The sequence below is a fragment of the Quercus suber genome, unplaced genomic scaffold (genome assembly GCF_002906115.3).
Source record: "Quercus suber isolate HL8 unplaced genomic scaffold, Cork oak 2.0 scaffold_128, whole genome shotgun sequence".
In the NCBI taxonomy this organism is placed as follows: domain Eukaryota; kingdom Viridiplantae; phylum Streptophyta; class Magnoliopsida; order Fagales; family Fagaceae; genus Quercus; species Quercus suber.
In genome coordinates, this window is record NW_027069591.1 from 1,311,360 (window position 1) to 1,328,728 (window position 17,369).

Consider the following 17,369-nt stretch of genomic DNA (forward strand, 5'->3'; position numbering starts at 1 on the left):
CTTTTTTCCTCCTCTTTTCCTTTTTTATGGAAAATCCCCCTTTATCTCATTCGTTTCTATGTTATATACTCCGTTCTATCCTCCATTTCCATCGTACACGTGTAGTTCTTATCTTGGGAGCTCCTTTCTGTCCCATCCAGCACCTACAGGAACTTTTGCTCAGTGGCCATAAAGCTGCTTAGTCACTGTTCAGGTATCACCTCCACATTAATGCGGCCAGAGGATTAGCTGGAAAGCATTTAATGTGGAGGTGATGGCCTTGGAAGATATTTGTTACCTTCCCCGACTCCTCCTTAGGTTTATACCCAATTTTCAGTTCAGATACAACTCTGCGGAGTCTCCTGAATAAAATGAAAGTTACATTCACCTCGGACTTTGGTGTCCTCGGACGTGCGTTATGCTGCTATATACAATATCCACTCCTTTCTCCTATATTATCCCTTTAATAAAAATTTTTAAGCTATCCTCGGATAACTAAGCGTCCTCGGATTGGGCTGTTGGGCCCCGAGCCCACTTCTGAGTATTCCTATATCTTTTCAACTAACAGACCCCACAATAGCCCCTCAAAATCTAGCTTTTTGTTACCTCGGGAAAAAGGGAGATTTTGATATCTGGCCTTCATTTATTTCGTAGGTTTCCTCCTCTTTCAAAATGTCCTTTTGCTTGCCCAAGGCACGCTCCTGACGGTTCGGCATCAGGAGCACGCCATTATTAAATGATGACTGCTCTGTTCTCCCACACGTTCAACGACCTGATGCAAATCTAACGGTGGGGGATCCTTTGCATTTATGGGCGGGATTTTTCCCGCTCCCACTTTCTGTGCCCTTATAAAGTGCCTTTCAAATCAAATCTCTCTTCAGTTACAAATTACACCGTCTCAGCACATATTCATTGAATCTGTCTCTCTCTCATTACTCCACGCTCTCATAAATACTAAGAGCCCGTCCGAGGAGCTTATTTTCAAAACCTGTAAGTTTCCTTAACCCTCCCCAGTTTTCCATCTTTTGCATCAGTTTTTCTTTACTACTGTTAGAAAATGGGTAGATTTAAGTATCTAGTTGATTCTGAGGAGCAAATAGAATCATTTAGGGCTAAGTATAGGATTCCCTCAACAGTGGGTATGAGATACGCTTCCCCTCAAACTTGGTTGCACGATAGAAAAACGGGGAGGTAGTCATCCCTATGATAGCTTTTATCGAGGGAGGGATGACTATCCCAATGGGTAATCTGACGAGAAGTTACCTCAGGTTCTTCAGATTATCTCCCACACAGTGCGCCTCGAATATGTTCAGGGTGCTTGGGAGTATAGAGGCTTTAAATGCCTCGTACAATTTAGGTTTGACCCATCACGATGTGAACTGGGTATATAACCTCAACCATTTGAAGGATCAGGGATATTACCTTAAGTCGAGGTACCCTGCAGTAAGATTGATCCAGTGCCTCCCTACCTCAAACAAGGGTTTAAAAGACGATTTCCTTATTTTCTCCGGGGAGTGGCATGATGGTTTGCCTTGTCCGACTGAAGAGGGACAACCAGGTGGGGTTCCTAGGATGTACGCCCCTTATAAGTCAGATTAAATTTTTAATTGAAGCTATTCTTATTTTTGACAAAAATTTTCTTTCATGTTTTAATTATTTTGCAGACAAGCCGCCACTAGACGTAATTTCAGGCTGATCAATAGGGAGAGCCTAGATAGAATCCTACGATCTGAGGTGTATGTGAATCCCTCCGACGGCCAATTAAGAGCAGCACATTTAATACTTAAGTACGACCCCGTTTCAAAAGCCTTTCAGGCTTCCAAGTACGTGATAAAGGCAAAAGATCCTCGGCTCCACCGTATCAGTGTAGCCTTTGAGGGATTCATTGTTCCTGAGGGCACCCCCATTCCTGAAGGTGTGCCCTTCACTGAACCATCGCCTAAGGCCACTCCCTTTATAGGAGCTTCATCATCACGCTCCGTTCCCCAAAAAGTGAGAGAGGGAAAAGAAGAAAAAGAAAAAGAGGCCGAAGAAGAAAAGGAAGAAGAAGAAGAAGAAGAAGAAGAAGAAGAAGAAGACACCTCGGGAGGACTTGTAGAGTTGTCTGATTCCGCCGACGAATTCGAAGTTTTTAACCAACCCCAATCTCCTGAGGTGACCTCTGAGAAAATGGTTATCCAAAGGAGAAGCCAAGGAGCTTGAAAGACGTAATCGAGGGCCAGCCTGGCAGGGTGGTGGAAAAGCAAGTTCAGGTCAACCCCCCACCTCTCCCCCCTCCACCTCCTCATCACCCCAACCGACCGTGACCGAGCCCAGTGATCCAAAGAGAAGGAGAGAGCCGAAGGGTAAAGAAGTGACGGACACAGGGAGGACTCACACTACCCGTGAGGGTGAGGACCAAAGAGCTGCTAAGCAGCAGAAAACAAGTCATGGGTCACAGCAGGGGTGGATAAGACAACCACTCAGTCCTCGGAACTCGAGGCCTGGCTCTCCAGCCCCTATGCTCGATGAGAAGCCCTGAGGGAGGATGCTTCAATCAGGGACTTTAGTGGCGGACTTGGGTGCCGGTCGCCTCAGCATTAGAGGAAACACTTCTTCTTCCAGGGACATGGCTGAGCTGAGAGCATCAAGAGAGACAAGGTCTTTCAAAATACCAAAAGATATTTGGGCATGGTATGACGCTTTTACCGTTATTTATTTATTTATTTTTGTGTATTTCTAACTCCTTTTTCTCAGGCCGTTCAAGCCACCTTCAGGCTGGAGGAGATAGCCGAATCCTACTACCAGCAAATAGACAAGGAGAGGAAGAAAAAGATAACAGCTGTGCGCAAACTGAATGCTTCTGAGCAAAACATTGTGCAGCTGAAGAAGAAGTTAGCAGCCGAAGAAAGCGCTCGGAAGAGTGCTGACTCAGCTCTGGAGGGGTTCCAAAGACAGGCCGAGGACACAAGGCAGCTTCTGCGTGACGCCAATGCCCAGCTAGCAACCTCTAAGGAGCAGGTGTAGCTCTGCAGAAACAACTGGAGGAAGTCCAGAAGCTCAGAGATCAGGCTGAGAAAGCCAAAGCCGAGGCTGAAAAAGAAAGGACGTCGCTGAGCAGCAGGGTTACAATGTGGGCGTCGCTGAGACAGAGGACACTTTCCGAGCTGAGGTGCCTGTCGTGTGCCGGGAGTACTGTGCCCTGACCTGGCAAGAGCTCTCAACCGAGCTGGAGTTGAATCCTCATCAGAGTTGAGGAAACCTGAAAATATTTATTTCCCCCCAGCTATTCGGGCCTCCACTCCCTCTACTCCACAAGGGGAGGCATCCTCTACTGCTGCTCAGCCACCTAAGGAAGTTCAGACTCAGGCTCATCCCTCGCTCAATCAGCAAGAGCAGCCACAAATGCCTGAAAAAGCAAAGGATCTATTCTCGGCTAAAGAAGTAGCAGGGCCCAAAGACGGAGCGGCCTCTCACACTTTTGAACAGGCCTTGCCTCAACCACCCTGCCTGCTGGAGAAGCTCCTATGGCGCAGGAAAAGGACGTTTTTCCTGAGGCAGCTGGCAAAGCCCTCCACCAAGCTCTAAATAAAGTTAACCAAATAGTTGCTTGTAGTCAAATTCCTTTTAGTGTCATTTTCATCTCATTTTTCCCTCTTCTTTTTTCTAAAATCCTTTTAATGATGTTCCTGGTTACAATGCGTAATTCTTTTTGAAAACTTATAGAAAAAAAAAAAAAAAAAAAAAACCCACCTTCAGCTCACACGCATAACACATGGACATGGCTGAAAAACAAAAAGCCCCAGCCTCCAACCACCAGAGATGACACCATTGAAGAAACAGCCGGATAGTGTAGAAAAGCCACTGGATCCGCTGTTTGCGTGGTGTTACAAACCCAACCCTTCTTAATCATCTTCCACTTCTACTATTACAACTCGCTAGAGCTGCCATTGTTTCAAATGTATTTTTGTGCGGCTTTGTTTAATGTGAGATCTAAGCTTAGTTCTAATCAGCATTTTTCAGATTTAATGCATTTCTTTAAAGTTTGTTCAGCTGAAGAAATTAAATGGTTTCATTCTAAATCTTCAGTGAAATTGATGAATTAGAGAGTGAAAATCAATCAAAGGTGGTGAATTGAATATCTTTTTGTTTTTCTTCCTGAGGAATTTATAGTTGCTAGGCTATTAGATTTTCAGGATTTATCGGACGTGTGGTGAAAAAGTTATAGGATTTGTCTGGTTAGCTCGATAGTTAAAAGGAAAATGACTCTTTTTGTTAAATGTTTGAGTTTTCCATTAATTTTAGAAGAAAATAATTGTAATGGTGGCAAGGTGGGAAGGGGAAGATGATTGAAGAAATAGAATTAACTTCTCCAATGGCAGCATCTCTAGTGGTTGGAGGCTGGGACTTTTTGTTCATCAATCATGTGCGGTGCGTGTGAGCTGAAGGTGAGATATTTATTTATTTATGAATTTGGTTTTTAAGACGTGGTTGTGTGTTGCACACGTACGTATTTCATCGTTTAGTAAAATGATGCTTTTTTTTTCGATGAATAAATAATGCTGTTGACATCGTGATTTATGACCAGATTGAATATATTCTCATACTAATTATAGTAAATTTCCTTTTTTGCATGTGTATAAAAGTTGACAACTTTTTAAAAAGTAAAAAGTGACAACCTTACTTACATTGCATTCTAAATGTTAAGATTAAGATTAGAGATATATTAGACTATTAGTCCATTATTATAAACCCAAACTACAGAAACCATGGGAGGAGCTGAAACTGAAACCAATAAACCTCACGTTGCGTGCAGTCCTCCCAAGTCCAGGCATGGCCACGTCACCCCTCTCCTCGAGCTCGCCTAGTGCCTCCTCGTCGAGCATGGCATCCATGCATGTGAGCTTCCTCAACATCACTACCGAAGCTTCCACAGCCCAAACCCAACTCCTCCACTCACCAACACTACCTGTTGACATTTCAGCTTTGGTCAACGAAGACACTCTCATCCTCACTAGGATATGTATCAACGTGGAAGAAAATGTCAAGCCTCTAAAGTCTATCCTCATCGAGCTAGGAAAGCCACAAGACAAGAGCTCTTTTCATTGATCTTTTTTGTTCTCAAGCTTTCGATATCTGAAAAGAGCTTTCTATTCCCACGTACATTTTCTTCACTCCCTCCACTTCTTTCCTTGCATACTGTTCTTTTTGTAGCTCTTGGAAGTGGAGGGACTCTCTCAGCTGCACAACTCACTGAGTTGGATTTGGGCTTGGAACTGAGTCAGAAAAGGTTTATATTAGTGGCTCGTGCCAACTGATGCGTGTGCCTCCGCCTCAGCTACATTTTTCAATGTGGGTGAAAATGTTAATGATCCAAAGGCTTATTCGCCTGATGGGTTTTTAGAGAGGACCAAGGAGGTGGGTTTGGCGGTTCCGACTTGGGCTCCACATGGTTTCGGTGCTTCAACACCCATCAGCTGGTGCGTTTTTGTCTCACTGTTTGTGGAGCTCGATTCTGTAGAGCATGAATCACGGTGTGCCTATGATTGCGTACGTGGCCGCTTTACGCAGAGCAGAAAATGAATGCAACGATGTTAGTTGAAGAGGTTGGTGTGGCTGTTAAGCCAGTGGGAATTCCAGGAAAAGGAGTGGTGAATAGAGAGGAAATCGAGAGGGCGGTGAGGTTGGTCTTAGAGAGTGAAGAAGGAAACGTGAGTTACGTGATGAACCGTAAGGCAAGAGAGCTAAAAGAGAGTGCAGTGAAAGCTTTGAAATTTGGTGGCTGTATTTGGTATGTATCAAAATTCAGTAAGTATAAGCAAAAGATAATTACCCATTAACAAATAAAAGATAGGTCCGGTTAATATATGCTCGTAGAGCTTACATTAACAAATTTGTTTTTGGAAAAATTTTATCGTGAATTGAAAAAACTGTCAAAACTTTTTCAATTCCTAATAAAAAAGTTTTCAAAAATGATATACTATCGCGTGCCCTTAAGGCACACGTTAGTAAAATTCATAAAAGATATGCATGAGTAGTTATTTTTATACACATATTTATTATTTATTAGATTTTAATACTATGTAGTATACATTTTCCAATGCGGTCAAAGAATGTGGTCAAAGAGTATAAGCAAAAGATAACTACCCATTAACAAATAAAAGATGGGTCCAGTTAATGTATGCCCTTAGAGCTTACATTAACAAATCTATTTTTGAAAAAATTTTATTGCAAATTAAAAAAACTATCAAAACTTTGTTAATTCTCAATAAATTTTTTTTCAAAAATAGTATACTATTGTGTGCCCTTAGGGCACACGTTAGTAAAATTCATAAAAGATATGCATGAGTAGTTATTATTATTTATTAGATTTTAATACTATGTAGTATACATTTTCCAATGTGGTCAAAGAATGAAAGGATGAGCATAAAATCTGAGTCTAATTAAAGGTTAGTAGTAATTAAACAGTAGTAGAAGTAAAAAGGTCTAAGTAGTAGTGTGTTGTTTTAGAGTAGTATGCTAATAAAAGATCATTTAGCATGTTTGCGCTTTATGCCTTGTTTGGAGTTCTCGTGGAATCAGAATTAAGACTGGTTGAGACTTGAGAGACTCCTCTGGACTCTGGAGAATGAAGCTTGCTTCAGAAATATTAGTGTTTACTGTTAATGATCCCTAGGAGCTTTAGGTGATGAATGCCCAAATAAACTGTCGATGTTGTGTCGTTTTCTTCTGTCAAAAATACATTATTTATTGATGCTTACTTTAGCAGGCGTTTTTTTGGGTTTCAACTTTCAGGTGAGCACGGTCACGAAATTTAAAATATGAGCATTGTTGGTCTGGTTAAGGATGGCCATGTAGTGTTTGTGTTTCCCAGGCTCTGCTCCACTTTTGCTTTAATATTTCTAGGTTTAAATTTGCTACTGTTTTCTCAATGCTTGGGATGGTGATCCTTTTTGGTGCCTGGGTACGAACCTGATTCCATTAACTTGTTTTTTTTTCCCTTCTTCTTCTTCTTCTTCTTCTTCTTTATTTATTTTTTATTTTTTATTTTTTATTTTTTATTTTTAAATAAATAAGGTAACTATTATCTTTTTGTCAAGGACGGAGCCAAGGGGGGCAATTGCCCCCGGCCACACCCAAATTAAAAGGGCCAACACACCCTACAAATATATTTTTTCAGTTTCTCTTCTAGTTTTATGTTTTATTTTTTTTGTTTTTTTTTAATGTATCCGTTTTATAGACTAAGTTTCAATGAAAAAATATAAATAAATTATTCCCTTTATGTCAAAGTCACCAAAACAGGAAAGAAAAGGGCAAAAGTTAATTCAAGAGGAAAAGAAAGTACAAAAAATATTGCTACCTTTTGAAAGCGTTAGAACTTTAAATTATTTATGTAGTAATTTATTATTTTTCATAAAATTGTGTATAAGTTCCATTCCAAAAAAAATTGTGTGTAAGTAATAAAAGTTGTAACTAACTATATAATAAAATTCATAAAATGAATTTTTTTTCCAAGTTAAGCTCTAAAATTCTAAACACAAAATGGTTACCATATAGTGTGAAATTGTTATAGTTTAGTAATTTTATGAGTTTAACAAAAACTTATATAAGTTGTGCTTAAGTTTTGTTAAATTTATAAAATTGCTATATGAGAATTAAAAATGAAAATTTTATTATGAAAAAAATTATAACACAACTTATTTAGATAAAATAAATTAACAAGTAGATATAATATAGTTAATATAGCATTTTTTTATGGGTAATCTAATATTAAATTACCACTTAATATTGACATGAGTGGTATTTGATTTTGTGTGTGTGTATATATATATATATATATATTTTTTTTTTTTGCTGAATGATTTTATATATTGATCTTGAGTATTATATGCATTACATGTGTGTGTTGTACTGGTTCATAATGTGTATAAAACTACGCATGTTCACTAGTGTGTATATATATAAAGTTAGATCCTAGCTTTACTATAGTTTATCACACATTTAAGCATAAAAACTACCAAAATTTTTATCTTTTTCTCTTATATTTAATTAGGTAAAAATAAATAACCTCTTGTTTTGTTGCCATACGAACACTGATAAAGCTAGTGAGGCGACTAGCGTATCCCTTTCCGCGTTGGAAATGTGACTCTTGTCGGGGTTTCAATCATGCAGTGAACAATTTCAAAATAATACTCTAGCATCTTCACATGTGATGTGAAGACGGAGTTTTTATCTTATGTGCTGTCTGACTTTTACAGTATCTCTTATGTGTTCAAACATCAACATATATCATGAAGACATCACTGAGAATCATTGTCAATTTGTCATGATGATGTAAGGGTGAAATTGAAAACTAGGAATCAAGATTAAAGGTGAAAATGAAAACAAGGCAGTTGGGCAAGGGGAGGATAATGTGTTTGAGACTGGAGCAAAATGAAACATTTTGATTTGATTTTTTGGAAAAGGGATCAAAATTAGTGTATTGAATGCCGGGCCTTTTTTTTTTTTTTTAGAGATAATCACAATATATAGCTAATCTCACAATTTCAATATTTTTTCTTCTAAATCACTTGTACTTTATGCATGAAGAGATGACAATTCAGCTATAAAGCTCTGGGCTTAAAATAAGTCTTTCTAATTCCTTATGCAATTACTAATTATTTAAGGTCACTTATATTCTAAGGAGAATTTTTTGTCGAAGTCCAATAATCAAATAAATCAATACTGGTGTTTCGTAAATTAAGATTGGAACCCAGCTCTTTAATTTTTAGGTTGACCAACTCATTATAAATCCATATTTTTCTTCTCTATTTTTCCCCCCTGTTATCTGGTGTGTGTGAGCTAGAGAAGCCATAGCTTCCCACTCTTACAGTACCTACTACCTAGTCTTCCTCCAATTTATTGGGCAGCTTCGAAACAAATCAGCATTTTTTTTGGGAGAAAGTTTAGGGGCATAACAAATTCTCATAACATCTTGGTAACACTTTTTTTTTAAACTGTGGTGAGTCCTAATATAGTTTATTATAGTTTATCTTATTTTATTTTGACTTATGATAACCTAACAGTCTGATATCTCAATGTATTATAAAAATATTGCGAGATTTTATTGGATACATAAAAGCTCTTTTTTCTTGAATTTTTCTTATTAATTATTTTATTTTATGTAATTCAATTTATGTTAACAACATTGGTCCCGTGCGCTAACATCCTTGATAGATACAGTTTGTTTGGATCAACTGTTTAGAGTAAATGAAAGGCATGAAAATGGCTTTTTGTTTTAAACTGTGGTGAGTTCTAATATAGTTTTTCTTATTTTATTTTGACTTATGATAATCTAACAGTCTAACATCTCAGTGTATTATAAAAATATTGCAAGATTTTATTGGATCCGTAAAAGCTCTTTTTTCTTTGAATTTTTCTTATTAATTATTTTATTTTATGTAATTCAATATATGTTAACAACAATGGTCCCGTACGCTAACATCCTTGATAGATACAGTTTGTTTGGATCAACTGTTTAGAGTAAATGAAAGGCATGAAAATGGCTTTTTGGAATGAGGCCTACTAGAGAGACTTAATTCGTATACTGTTTAAAAATAGGAAAATGGAGAAGAAGAGAGAAAATTGGGTTTTTTTTTTCCTTTCCAATTTCTCTCTCTTGTAAACTCTCCAAATATGGCAACTAAGCTAGTTGTTACCTATAATAGTAATTACCCTAAAATAGCTTGATCTAATTTAGCTAGCAGCTCGATCCTCATGAACTAATTAAATAGTTCAGCCATTCATAATGACATGCATGCTCGACTATCTCAAGCATACTTCAACTAAGAAGTAACATAGTTTTTCAAGAGTGACATCCAAAATAAGGAAGACATTTAAGCCTCAATTAGGCATCAAGAATTTCGATATTAAATCACTAAGATCATGAGATGCCATCTAATGAGCTAGAATTCTCGCCACAGTTTGAATTTCAAACCTATGACATAAATTAAAGAGAAAATCTCTCCCATGAAGAACACATAAAATGTGGTCATCCTCGAAGAACATATTCTGAACAACATATTCTGATATATTCATAATTTCATAAGAATTGTAAGCTATATACTCTTTGACTTCAATACCAAAGTATCCCCGTTGGCAATCACATGCGGTTCACTTGATGCTTTATTTCATTAAGGTGTTGGTGCCTTGCGGACTCAGGTCATCCCTATGATCAATTTTCAATTTATAGCTAAAGATATTGGTTGATAATTTTCATATTGAATAACTTCATAGTAATAAAAATTTATTTATCTATTCATTTTGAAAATGAGAAAAAAAGAAGAAGGAAATTATACTCTATTTTCCTAAATTATCCTACTTTTTACATTTATCCCTAAACTATTATCTATATAACACTTCGCACCCTAGTTAATTGTTTAATTTGCACCTTAGACAATAATTTAGAAAAATAAGTATGCATTCTCATAATTTAAGGGATACATATGCGTTTTGATAGTTTATGGAGTAAAAATGAATATAATTTAAGGGTAAAGTGTAAAGAAAAAAAAAGGAAGAAGAAAAAAAAAAAAAAAAGAGAACAAAATATACAATTTGATCCTAAAATTTCACAGATTTACTCCTCAGCTGGATATGTAAATTTTCATTATTTAAATCCTAGTCCAATGGGCTCATCTCCCCCTTGTAATCTTTGAAAATACTTGTATGTTAGTATATAACTATAACAAATAACGGCTGAGGAGTGTAGTCTTCATGTTGTAATTTCAGGTGCTTGTGAGGCTGACAGCCATCGTTTTTGTCAGTTGAATGATAATGTTGTTATTTAGCCAAAAAAAAAAAAAAAAAAAGAAAAAAAAACAACGGCTGAGGAGTGAGGAGGCATGTGGTTAAGGGTAGAGCCGTTAAGTAGTCTCTAAGCTTTTCACATCCCTTTCAAATCAAAAAGGGACCGGCCTCCCTCGTTAATGCAAATTCTTGCCTCCTAAGTCATCCGATAAGATCGGAATAATCGGGTCAGATTCTCCCATTTTCAATTTTGAGTGAAAACACACTTTTTTTTATTCAAATTATGACAATAATTGTGTCATTTTATATGACCTTAACATGATATAAATTATAAAAAAATTATCCCATCCCGTCACGCAATTTCACAATTTTTTTTTTTTTTTATGCGTCACACTTTTTATATATATATTTTGGTCATAATCAGATTACCCTTACAGCTAGGCCTAGCTAGTCTTAATCTAGTACAGTTCTACAACTTAGATTCTGTAACTTCGTCGAAATATCTGACCCACGAAAAAATAAAAATATATTAGTGGTTGATAACCTGATTGTTGAAGACCAAGAGTCGTCCTTGTATTAGTATTTTGGTATCATAGATCGGTGGCCACGGATTTCACGCATTTCCTTCTCAAAAAAATAGTTTTGCGCATTTGGGAAAATCGAAAGCTATCGAACAACAACCTTTGGTGGACTGAAAGTGATTTTTACTTTTCAGAAGTCGGCGTAAGAATATATATGGGTGTCATCAATCATATTGTATAACTCAATTTGAGATTGTCAATCAAAGTTTTTCTTTTTTTTTCTTTTTTCATGGTAAGTATATTCTGATTGAGAAAAAAAAAAAAACTACATTTAATTTGTTTGTGGTTCTGTATCATTCTAAAGAGAGAGAGAGAGAGAGATTCGGCGGGGTGTGTGACGCGTGTAGTTTTTTTTTTCCTAACAGCCGGCAGTTTTGTTGGGATATGAATCTGGCTTCTCTTTTTGTTTTTTTGAAATATATTTTTCTTGTTTCTCTGTATCTGTTTTTTCTTCGGAGAGTTGATAGGTTCTTCAATCTTTAGTTTATGATAATGAAGATACAGAAGTGAAATTCCTGTTGGCTTGGCTATAAATCCACGGGGTTGCCGGTGGGTACACTTTTTTTTTCTTTTTTTTTAACAAATCCAAATCGTTAAAATTTCTTGTTCTGTGATATATTCCTGCAATGATAAATTCTGCAATTTTTTTTTTTTTTGGTTCTTCATTCTTCTTAAGATAAATGATCCATCTTGAACTTTATTTTGAGGGTGGAGTTAGAGGAAAAGCATGAAGGTTAACTCTCTGAAAGTGAAATTTGTATTTCATACATATTAGTAGAGCATACATATACTATTTTTTTGGTTTCCCGGTCAACCAGCATCATCTTGCAGTTGTGATTTGGTCTTCATTTTTTTCCATATATCAAGGGTTTCTGTTCCTAAAATTTTGGTTTTATTTTTTAGTCATACTTATAATAATTGGCATGTGAACCTTTATTTAGCTTTTTTTCTGTTTATATAGATATAAGATATTGACTAACATCTGGATTCTGGGTTTTTTTTTTCTTTTTCTTGTTATTTTTTTTTTCTCCCTATTTTTATGTTTCTAAACTTACCCAAAAGCTAGGATAGAAAAGCTGAATTTTTGTATGTTATTATTTAAATATGTTTTACTTTGGGTTAAAACAGGTTGCTGGCAATCTGATTCCAACTCACATGTTGCCTCCAATGTCGAATTAGTGAAGATTGAGCTTCTGAATTATGGAGGATCCTTGTGAGACATTGGGCAATGGTGAAGCAGCCAATCACAGCCTTCAGATTATTAGGTACCAACCCTACACAAAACTACCATCACCATGGTTTAATTTGAGAGTCTTCTATGTGAGGATCAGCAATTTTCGTGCCGATGATTCAACTCCAGAGTTTCTTACTCTGAATCATATTCCTTCAAGCCCTGACACCCTTTTGGAAGTCAATGGTGCAAGAAGTTGCAGTTATTCTGATGGGGCCTCTTCCCTTCTTAGAAGGGATCGGGTAGATAAGAAATCGGATGAAGCCACATTTGTGAGCACAGATAGTGTAAGATTGACAAGGAGTATGAAATTCGAGGTTTTTGATAAAGGTGATCTAATTCTCTCTGGGGTTTTGGAGATGTCTAATAGCAATGGTTTCACTGGGGAATCGAAAAACAGTACCAAGCGGTGGAGCATGAATTGTGAATCAGTGATCAACGCAGGCACTGGATTCTTAAAGGGGAAACATCTTGATGGCCCAGAATTTTCTACACCAACAATCGAGGTTTATATTGCAGGCTCCTTCTCTGGAACCCCGATCATCTTGACCAAGACCTTACAGCTTAGTTTTCGAAAGAAGTACAATCGGAAGGGCACATTGGATGCAATCCCGGAGTATGATACAGCTGAATCCCAGAAAGATGTGTCTGCTGCAGATCTACGGGTATTCTACTGGATAATATTTTACATTAGAATTCAAATTTTGTGGTGTTCTCTTTGTTTCTCTGGTTTAAATTTATTGGCATTCATCTAGTGCTTTAGTACAGTACAATAATTTGCATTTTTTAAGGGTAGCAAACTCTATCTATTTAGATTCTGTAAAGTTTTAGCAATTTCCAATCAATGGATGGACTGAACAACCCCTCCATTGTAAGAGTTCTGTGATCCAAAACAACAGTGCAGTAAAGAATCATATGTTTGTTTACCTTTCTGTTATGGCTAGCTATATGCTTCCTGTTGGGGAAAAATCATAATCCCCTCAATGTCTATGTGTGAATTAAAATTAATGACTATCAAGCAATAGCAATATTATGGAAACAAAAAAATTCTAGCAAGCACCACATAAACACAACCACACAAACACCAAATTTTACATGAAAATTCCTCCGACGTAGAGGGAAAAACCACGGGACAGGTCTGAAAAATATCCACTATGAAATAGAGATTACAACTATCAAGCTTATGCTAAACTTGAGTTCACAATAAATTAGATATACAACAAATAAATCTCAAGGAGTAAATACAATCTCACCATAAAGTCAGTAGTAAAATCTTCCTTTGAATACTTCAATTCTCTATAGTTGTAACTCTCTATAGTTGTAGCACTCAAAAATTCTATGAGAATTCTATCAATTTATCATCCTTATGTGTAACTTGAGAAAAAAAAAAGTCTCATTTTTCTTTTTCACTCTCTCACACTCACTGAGTTTCTCTCTATCTTTTTGGACTGCATCTCAAGCTGAAGCTCTCTCTTTTCTGTGTTTTGCTCTCTCTGAAACTCACCAAAATGGCCGAATGACTCTCTGTTTTGCTTCAGCTTTTCACAAGGCGGAATTGCCTTAGTTTCTTTTTTTTCTTCTTTTCTTTTCCTTTAGCGTGTCCCACACGCCTTGCATCACTGATCATTAAGAAAAATCAAACCTCTCCTATACTTTGGTCATTTCTCAATAAATGAAAGAGCTAGCCTTGAAGACTTTTGTCAAAGCTCATTTATGAGCTTTGACAAAATGTGTGTGCTGGAATCCAAAGGGTGTCACGTGCACCCAACTGTGTTGAAACATGTTTTCCGTTACAAAAAGTTCCAATTTTTGGATGTCTGGGCCGGTGAAGAGAATCTTATCCTAGAAGTGTCATTTGAGGGGGTACGGGTAGAGCACATAAGTTACAAATACAAAGGATGGGCATTCACCCTTTTTGTTTTCTGTTGCATTGTTTTCAATACCTGTCTTCTGTCATAGTCTGATGTGCATGAGCCTCATCTAAATGTCACGTGGAGGATGGTCCATATATGTGGGGCCCACTCCAATATTTTTGGGTGATTTTTTTTCCGGAGGCCATATTGGCAATTACATTATACGTGCTTGAGCTTAAATGGGCTGTTTATGATTTTTTTATTTAGTTCCTTAAGCAGCTTCGACTGAGCCAGTAAATTTGCTTCTGCTCAGATATCCTTGACTGATACAAAAATCTTGTCTGACGAGGTTTTATCATTAATGCACGTTGAATTCGTGGAGAGAGGTGATTTGTGCTCGTACTTTACAATGAGACTATATATTAGACAGAAAAAATCACAGGATATTTTTTAGGCTGTCGCGTATATTGAATGTTTCTCAAACTTAATACACTGGATGAAGGATTAGTACAGTGTTTAGTACTGAGATGGTTCTTTTCCTCCCTTGCTGTCCTTGCACACAGGATATCATTATTAAGTTAATTCCTGTCCTTAATTTCATTGTCTGTCACTATAACATGCATCCCGCTGTTGATATCGCCTTGAGAAAACTATTTTCGTAGTCACTAGACTCCTGTAATAGATGACTCTTCAAATTTTCTCCCAACATCAAAGAAATCAATCTTATAAGTTTTATTGAGTTGCTGTTATGGATTGATTACGTTCTCTCAGAATTCTTAATCTCTGTGAATGAGTGGGTGTGCACAATTGCACATTTGGGGATGAGGGTGCTACATTTTGTATTGTGTCAAGAGCTTCAGTATCTTTGTTCTCTGAGAGTTCTGAAATACTGAAATTCGGTTCCACTATTCACGAGATCTTTTCTTTGCCTGTTGTTGATTGTGGCATATGGCCTTCTAGATGAGAACACTGCTGCACTTGGAGTTCTCTTGTAAGCTGCAGAGTTTTGGCTCTTTTTGATTATTCATATCTTGTGTTTTCTTCATTTATTATTGACATCTAGATCTAAGTTTTCAGATGTAGCCCCTATGTTCTCCCTGCTTTTTGGTATTTTGTTGTAATCATACAATTTTTTTTGGCCATAGGATGCTTTTAGCTTTGATGAAACCCTCTGCAAATTTTTCCTTTGGATCAATCTTGAATCTTTTAGATACTTTTCTTTGAGAGCTGCAAGAAAGTGTTGCTCTATTCAGATGATTATGTGTCTGCTTTGAATATTTTTATGGAGTGCTTGTAATTAATATTGAATATTATTATGGGGTGCTTGTAATGAAAGTTGAATCTTTTTATGGAGTTCTTGTAATTAATATTGAGTATTCTGTAATGGTACTCTTGACATGATGATATGGATAATGCTTAGGAAAAAAAAAAAGGTTCAGAATCAGAAGTATGGATAATTGCCACTTTCTTTCTTTCATGGTTCTATGATTACTCTACCTCTACATTTTGCTATCTTTCATCATGGGACATTAGTTGAGCCACCTAGACAAAAGGTTGTATAATAACTATTGTCATCACTTAAATGCTTATGCTTGTGTCAATTTGATGTAAAATAAATAGTTCCTATACTTGCTGTGTATGTGCACCATGCTCATCCCTTCAGTTGAATGTCCTACTTTGGTGCTGTTTCGCTGTTTATTCTTCCATCTAGTATTTGCTTATGTGGCATTTTTTTTTTTTTTTGGGTAAGCTAACTCAAATGGATGTGAACCACCAGTTGGGCCATTTACATTGTTGGTTCATCAAACAAGTCACTATGTTTTGCTGGATTAGGTTGCTGCATGCATAGAAGAGAGATTTAGTTAATCTAGAACTGTTAACAGCAAATACTGCTACCTTTCTTAGCCTTACTTGTGAAGTGATATACTTTTGTTGTTTTGTTAGCTATGTACTTAGATAAACTGTTAACAGCAAATACTGCTACCTTTCTTAGCCTTACTTGTAAAGTGATATACTTCTGTTGTTTTGTTAGCTATGTACTTTATATCTATTGTATGCTTGACTATTTTAATCCCAATTATTGGGTTTTTTGAATTGTAGGTGGCAGGTTACAGAGCCTACAAAACAGAAAATGAAGATGACTACAACAACATGTACTGGAGGAGGACAGAATACATAGATGGTGAAGATGGCGAATTATCCTGGTTCAATGCTGGTGTAAGGGTTGGCGTTGGGATTGGCCTTGGCGTTTGCCTTGGACTTGGTATAGGAGTTGGATTGCTAGTCCGTACTTACCAATCAACAACTCGTAACTTCAAAAGACGGCCCATTTGATCCTTTTATCAGAACTATGATACAATAGGTTCCCTAAAAATCCAAAGGCAGCTAACCTCATCTTTTTTCCAATGTGCATGTTTGTTTGAAATGCATTTTTCCTTGTGGGCTTTGAGTAAGTAGTTCTTTCTGTAGGTAATGCTCCTTTGTTCAAATCGCGTGATTTTGACCGACAATTGCTAGTTCCTGAGATTGGGAAACGTGACATCTATGTGGTTCATGAAGTTATACACATCGAAGCTTGTGTGACACGAATTTCCCTGTAAATAAATGTCTTTGGAAAGTGAACAAACAGTTTTGATATGGATGAACTTCTTAAAATAGAAACCCTGTGTTTCGGCCTCCTTAATTTATTGTTTTGAGCACAAAAAAATAAGAAGCCCTGTTTAATTGCTTTTGGCAGCGTGGTTTAATGGATGAAGCCCTGTTTAGGGTTCTTTATTATAGTCACTTAGTTCACTACTATGCAAACATATGCAACATAAGACTTGAATGGCTTACAAATTTGCATCTGCGTGCTAAAGTAACAACTAATAGAAGTCATTTTAGGTAGAACACCCGTAAGAGGATGAAAATGTTGATGAGCATTTGGTAAGGTTTGTCAGAACAACACACAAGAAAAATATG

At 36.8% G+C, this 17,369-nt stretch overlaps 1 protein-coding gene and 1 pseudogene across 1 annotated transcript; both read left to right on the forward strand.

Annotated features, from left to right (window-relative positions):
• Positions 1-4,979: 4,979 nt before the first annotated feature.
• LOC112021684 (anthocyanidin 3-O-glucosyltransferase 5-like) lies at positions 4,980-5,798 on the forward strand (annotated as a pseudogene).
• A 5,677-nt stretch (positions 5,799-11,475) lies between these two features.
• LOC112008370 (uncharacterized protein At1g01500) lies at positions 11,476-17,091 on the forward strand. The gene is made up of 4 exons (XM_065776118.1): positions 11,476-11,873; positions 12,453-13,220; positions 16,509-16,789; positions 16,878-17,091. Exons 2-3 carry the CDS (start codon positions 12,525-12,527, stop codon positions 16,740-16,742), a joined length of 930 nt encoding a protein of 309 aa, XP_065632190.1. The 5' UTR covers positions 11,476-11,873; positions 12,453-12,524; the 3' UTR covers positions 16,743-16,789; positions 16,878-17,091.
• The last annotated feature ends 278 nt before the right edge of the window (positions 17,092-17,369 follow it).

What these genes read in the sequence shown, in the direction of transcription:
- LOC112008370 (XM_065776118.1), top strand. Translation starts at nt 12,525, where the DNA reads ATGGAGGATCCTTGTGAGACATTGGGCAATGGTGAAGCAGCCAATCAC. An exon ending in TGTCTGCTGCAGATCTACGG is followed by an intron (nt 13,221 to 16,508) that starts GTATTCTACTGG and finishes TTTGAATTGTAG; the next exon opens with GTGGCAGGTTACAGAGCCTA.